The sequence below is a fragment of the Lottia gigantea genome, assembly GCF_000327385.1.
Source record: "Lottia gigantea unplaced genomic scaffold LOTGIsca_79, whole genome shotgun sequence".
Taxonomy (NCBI): domain Eukaryota; kingdom Metazoa; phylum Mollusca; class Gastropoda; family Lottiidae; genus Lottia; species Lottia gigantea.
Genome location: NW_008710630.1, coordinates 1,228,922 through 1,235,786, shown reverse-complemented (window position 1 = coordinate 1,235,786; position 6,865 = coordinate 1,228,922). Strand labels below are relative to the sequence as shown.

Sequence of the window (6,865 nt, the reverse complement as noted above, 5' to 3'; positions counted from 1 at the left end):
ATAAGCTGTTAGCTTTGTACGTAACCACTACAGTAAGGTCTGTTCTTGACTTTTCATTCTGTTAACCTTTGCTTGATCTCTGTTTTAGCCAATGATGTAGCTGCCCTTTCCAGCGACGGGATAATGTGACACTAACATTAGGTGCATTCCAAGGCGTATTAGACTAGCTTATCAAGTCTAATAATTTTTGATGGGTCTCTTTTAAATACTAAACAACAAAGAAAACACACATTAAATCAAAAATATTTTAATATCAGGAGTCCATACAAATTGATTTCAAAAAGTTTATGAATATAACAAGAAATATCAATTTATATGTGTCCCATAATGAGGTAATTTTCTGGATCCAATTGATTGATGTATAAACAGAAAAAACCTGTGTACAAACCGCATAGCGGTTTCTACGTAAGTGTACACAGGTTTTTTTTTGTTTATACATCAATAAACTGAAAAAATGTTCAGGTCATTCCTTATAATTAAATCAACTCGAATATGTCTTGTAATATAGCAACAATTTAAAGCACTGAATTGGTGTCTAAATACATAAGATTTTAACATAACGTTAATGAACTGATACTGACAAAAGAGACGTGCTGGAGAACAGCCAATCAGCAATAAGTAGGTCAACTATTCATAGTCTACTGTCTATTGCATGAAAGTTGACGGAGCGGCCACATTGAAAGTTCAATTATTGAAAGCCAAGATTCGAAATAAGTCCATTTGAGGGAATTTGGAAAATACCGTAATCATTCAGTCAAGTGTCGATTTCGGCTCTGTTGACATTTGAAGGAACGACAATGACGCCGTATTGTGGCCTTGTCAATCAAACTCAATGATAAAAGTAGTCCGTTAAAGGGCGGAGCTTATATTTACATTCTGTTTACACAGATATAAACCGTGATTTAATTATTATGGATTGACTGATACGAAAATATGATTGATAAAAAAAATGGCGCATCGGTCCCTTAAGGTTTTTTGTAGATGGACAAGGGACCTGTGGACAAGATTCAGCCAGTCGCTATGGTAATTGAGTAACTAATTAATCCAATTCATCTGTTTGTACAGAAACAGACTCGTACAAACCAGTTAATCTTGCGACATCAACAAAAGACATTTGTCGATCTGGCAAGTGGTTAGAGTGTAAACTGTGGTAGGAAAATGGAGAGGTTCCGGGTTGGGAAAATCTATGTAAATGGATTTCTTCAGCTCCAATAAATCCCAACTGATCTGAAAAGAGTAATATTAATTCATATGCAACATGTTTACAATCCATTGTATAATAAAATACAATTTTACAATACTTTCTATACATACATGTTTACATCCTAGCATTTATTTTGTAGAGTTATAGAAATGGTTGTATTCCAGGGAATAATTAAATGCAACATGTATACATTCCATGGTAATAAACAACATGTTTACATTCCATCGTGTAAACACCATGTTAACATTCCTTCGTCTAAACATGTTTACATTCCACTGTGTAAACATCATGTTCACATTCCACTGAATATATTATATATATAACATGCTTACAATCCACTGTTTAATAAAATACATGTTAATACATTCCATTGTGTAAACATGTTTATTATCATACAATGTAAACATGTTTATTATCATACAATGTAAACAGGTTTATTATCATACAATATGTTCTTTATTAGTATATTAATGTAAACATATTGAATATAATCATACAATGTAAACATGTTGTTATTATCATACAATATAAACATGTTCTTTATTATTATATCAAGGTAAACATATTGTTTATTATCATACAATGTAAACATATTGTATATTATCGTACAATGTAAACATGTTGTTTATTATCACACAATGTAAACTTGTATATTATCATACAATGTAAGCATGTTGTTTCTTATACATTGTAAACATGTTGTTTATTATCATATAATGTAAACTTGTATATTATCATACAATGTAAGCATGTTGTTTATCATCATACAATGTAAACTTGTATATTATCACACAATGTAAACATGTTGTTTATCATCATACAATGTAAACTTGTATATTATCACACAATGTAAACATGTTGTATATTATCATACAATGTAAGCATGTTGTTTCTTATACAATGTAAACATGTTGTTTATTAACATACAATGTAAACTTGTATATTATCATACAATGTAAGCATGTTGTTTATCATCATACAATGTAAACTTGTATATTATCACACAATGTAAACATGTTGTTTATTATCATACAATGTAAACTTGTATATTATCACCCAATGTAAGCATTTTGTTTCTTATACAATGTAAACATGTTGTTTATTATCATACAAAATTAAACATGTTTATTATCATACAATGTAAACTTGTATATTATCATACAATGTAAACATGTTGTTTATCAACATACAATGTAAACTTTTATATTATCACACAATGTAAGCATGTTGTTTCTTATACAATGTAAACATGCTGTTTATTATCACACAATGTAATCTTGTATGTAAACATGTTGTTTATTATCACCCAATGTAAACATGTTGTTTCTTATACAATGTAAACATGTTGTTTATTATCACACAATGTAAACTTGTATATTATCATACAATGTAAGCATGTTGCTTATTATCATACAATGTAAACGTGTTGTTTATCACCACACAATGTAAACATGTTGTATATCATCTACAATGTAAACATGTTGTATTTTCCAATTTTTACAGCTTATAAAGAGGAAATCAGATCCAAGCTTTGTTGCTCTGTGGCTTAATCCCATATTCAATTTAAAACAATATCCTTACCTTGGTTAACAATTATTGGAGCTCTACCACCAGCAGCCTCAACACATCCTATTGAACCAAGAGATAGTGGTTCTTCTCGTGATAATGCTTCTTGCAGATCATCTGGTGGATTTTCCTCATTTGAATCATGGTAAGCTGCTGCAATGACTGAATCAAATCTCTCTCCATTAGGGCCTTGGTGGGTATGACTCAAGATTGTTGAATCAGTCCAGCTTTCAGTTGAAATACTCTGCTGTAGCGAATCTCTGCTCTCATCAATAGCGGTCGTTGCATTATCATCCTGAGAGAAGAGATCAAAATTATCTGCTCGATCTAATTGGTCCACATTTGGTTGGTCAGGAATGGAATCTGATGGTACTACATTCTTTCCTGCAGATTCCTGTTTGTCAGATCCTTCTATGTTCTTGATGGACAAAGTCATCGGATCCTCATTACTCCATTCGCTGTCAGAATCATCATCATCCTTCCTTTAATTAAGAAAAAAAACACTCGGCATCAAAAGACAGAAGAAAACTTCAATTTTTACAAGGATAAAAAGTAACGTTCTTAAGATCCCATCTACCAGCTCCCCCCAAAAAAGCATTTATAAGGAGAATTAGGATCTCTTGGATCCTGATGTGGTCCATCAGCTGGTTCAAAGTATAAAAACCTTGGTAAGACTCTTTGATAATGACTAAGTCATCTTGGATCATGTCTTCCAGCTGGTTCAATATCACTAAGCAAAGACTGAGAAGACAAAAATGGAAGAAACAGAATCAGTAAATTGTAGATTGAAAAAAGCCATTGGAAAAACAAAGACTCTAAAGATGCAATCTGAATATATTCTAAAGTGAACTATACTCACTGTGGGGAAAATTTCCCTTTATAGGAATTACCAATATGCTGAGCACCATTACTAAACTGTACAATATTACACCCAACCAAGTTGGTAACCCTTTTCTTGGATTTTGGTTTTCGAGATGGCTTCTTCTTCATTGGAAATAGCAGAGCTCCAGGGTCCTCCAGACTTCTAGATGATCTAGAACTGTTTCCATACGTCACAAGTGTGCCATTTTCTATTATCTCTGACGCCTTTGAGAAGAATCTGCGGTTTGGTACATGTACCACTTCCATAGGCGGTTCCTGTACCATCAGATCTGTGTTTCTAGACGAATATTTGCCAGAGTCGTCTGAATTTGAAGTTCCATTTACTTGATTACCTCTTTCAGAAATTGAAAAAGACTGGTTGTAACTGGTAGAGGCACATGCCTTATTACTATGGTAGGCACTGTCAATCATGATTTGAGGCAATTCATCTTTAGAATTCAGGTTAAATAAATCAGCTTCTAGACAACACTCCTTCTTTTCACTTAAATTTTGTCCATCGAATAAACTGGGTTCTTTTGAAGTAACGTTTGATGGATAGCAGCCAGCTGAAATCTGAGGGATCTGATTAGAGTTGAGGGAGAGTTCCTGCTTTGGCAAGGCAAGAGCTGAACTAGGAGCTGTACTGGGAAAAGGCCACGTTGCAGCGTATCTTGCAGATGCTGGTGTCTCAGATACTGTTGTTGCAGACTCTCTTCTCACAGATACTGTGCGTGCAGATGCTGTTATCTCAGAAGCTGCTCTTGCAGATGCTGTTCTGTCAGAAGCTGATACATTTGATGTTGGAACACAGCCATTGAGAAAGCATTTGTCATTCTTGAAACAATTAAAGAAGTACCTCAAGTCATCCCAACAGGAAGGTTTAGAAAGATCAAATCCTGTTATAGTGGTAAGACCTGAGGGAATTGTGTAATCCCTAGTTGCTTGTGATCGAGTATGAAGTGGTCTTACAGAGTGCATGTTTCTCTGAACAGAAGTTGCGGGAATACCACAATTTCCACAAGTCGCTAGTAGGGTAATTCCTAAAGCCTCATCCAGAACCAAATCCAATTGCTTGTCTTCCCTGAAATTTTTGGTCAACAAACAGAAGAGAAATAAGCATTTGTTGACCAAACAGCATGGTCTTTTAATGATCGAAGGGCTGAACTGTGGATTATCATACAAACATACAAATGGCCTTCTACCATTGCCCAATTCCAAATTGTTCATCTTCTCCATGATGTGTTTGGCTTCATCGACATCTTTCTCAGAGTAGACAATTGCAGCATCGTAATTATCTACAATTCTTGAGCATTCCTTCTCCCACATTGCAACGCCGTCAGTTTCAAGATCCGTGGATCCCATCAATGATTTTCAAATTCTAGAGATATTTGGAGACATTGTCTGAAAAAAATAAGAATTTTAGGTTTCACCTTTTGGTATTCCTGGAGATGCTAATGAATGGAGAAAATAGGAAAAATCTTAGGTTGGATCAAAACAAACAACTTACAGCTATCATCATAATTGCAAAAGATAGTCTGCTAGGCAAGCCCACAGGCAGCTTTGATTTTAAACAAAAATATTTGGAAATAGAGTAACAATTACCAGTATGAAATATTCAACCTTCAGTCTTCTGAACTTTTTGGGGGGATACTGTATAATATTACCAAGTTTCGTCAGAAAAGTTTGAATTAAACTTCATCAGTGGTGGCGCCAGCCTTCTGGAATTATGGGTACAAATAACGGGCAGACTGATTGATGTGGAGACACAGGTTTTGATTCTCAATGTGAAAGCATCATGGGGGTAAGTGTTCCATAAAGGGTTTGAAGTCCTGAGAAAGAATTGAAATAATAGAAATGACTTGACGTATTCTGACACATATTTTCAATTATCATATATCATATTTGGACTTTCTTTGGAATCAGGTCGAATTGAGGATATAAACATGACATGCAGAAGTAATGGTTCTCAGAAATGATAATTTTAGAAATGCTGAAGTAGGTCTGAAGTTTGTAGTGTTGCCTTTCTTGAAAAATAAAGTATAAAAATGTGAATACCTCGCGAGATAATGAGACAGGCGCTTTCGATATTGTACTACATTACATTCCACCATAACATAAACTGGGTTTCCCCCTCCTATAAATAGCAAACGTGGGTTTTCCCCCTCTATTAATAGATTTCAATAGATGCACTCGAAATATGAGTGCATCACACTGAAGGTTGTTAACATACATGCATATATTGTATACAACTTATATACAGGTTATAGAAGTACTTAATAATTGTATAGCAATATTCAAACAGATAAATTTACGGGCTAAAGAAGGGTGAAAACCTGGGTTTTCCATTTCTAAAATTTGCTGAACCATGCGAGTGATTCACTTTGAATAGTTTTAAGTACAATCGAAAAGGAGATATTTAAAGGGATTGTAAAGGGATTTACTGACCTTTTTATGTGTATCGGTGACACTGATAGCATCAATTTTACACAGATGGCACAAATCAATACTCTGTGTCCCCTTGATACATGTAAAAAATTGAGAAAACCTCTTAACAATCCCTTTAAGCCAAAGAAATAGATAAAAAGTAGCAAAAAACTTTTAATATGAAATTTAACAAAAAATAGAATGATATTGACAAAGAAATGGCTGAAATATGAAAGGAAACAATTAATGACACAATAGTCAAGATAAGACTATTCAAATCATAAACAATGGCAGTCTATTTTATTGGGTTTAAATAGCAATGAACTGAATTTAAGTTTGACTAGTTTCGATCACCAAGGGGGCGCAGGATTGGTTAGTTCTGAACATGTTCCACTTCTGGCATGAAGCGAAAGGGTATAGAATTATATATGCCGTATCCAAAATATTCTATTTCTTTCTCACCATTTTGAATTATGTTCACACCTACTATTTTTGTTTGCACATGTAGAACAAGTTCTGAACCCTGTTACAATGTCCTGGATGATACCATGAATTCCAACCGAACAGAACTCAACAATCAAGCGCCCCCTATATCTTCGAACTCAAATTGAGTGCCCAAGATGTGTTTTTTTTTTTGGACGCTAACAAAGTTTTAGAAATAAATTCCCACAATTAATACCAGAGTTAAATTCAAAGAAATTTAAACAACAGAAATCATATGATGCCCATCAACAAAACAACGATGTGTCTTACAGCTTAATATAGTTTTAAAGGGATGGTAAAGATGCTATCTAAATATTTTATTTATAT

At 33.9% G+C, this 6,865-nt stretch overlaps 1 protein-coding gene across 1 annotated transcript; it reads right to left on the bottom strand.

Annotated features, from left to right (window-relative positions):
• Window positions 1–1,039: 1,039 nt before the first annotated feature.
• LOTGIDRAFT_168872 (hypothetical protein) lies at window positions 1,040–4,993 on the bottom strand (the record flags this gene model as incomplete). The annotated part of the gene is made up of 3 exons (XM_009066770.1): window positions 1,040–1,227; window positions 2,786–3,252; window positions 3,630–4,993. 3 exons carry the CDS (start codon window positions 4,991–4,993, stop codon window positions 1,040–1,042), a joined length of 2,019 nt encoding a protein of 672 aa, XP_009065018.1.
• Window positions 4,994–6,865: the final 1,872 nt, after the last annotated feature.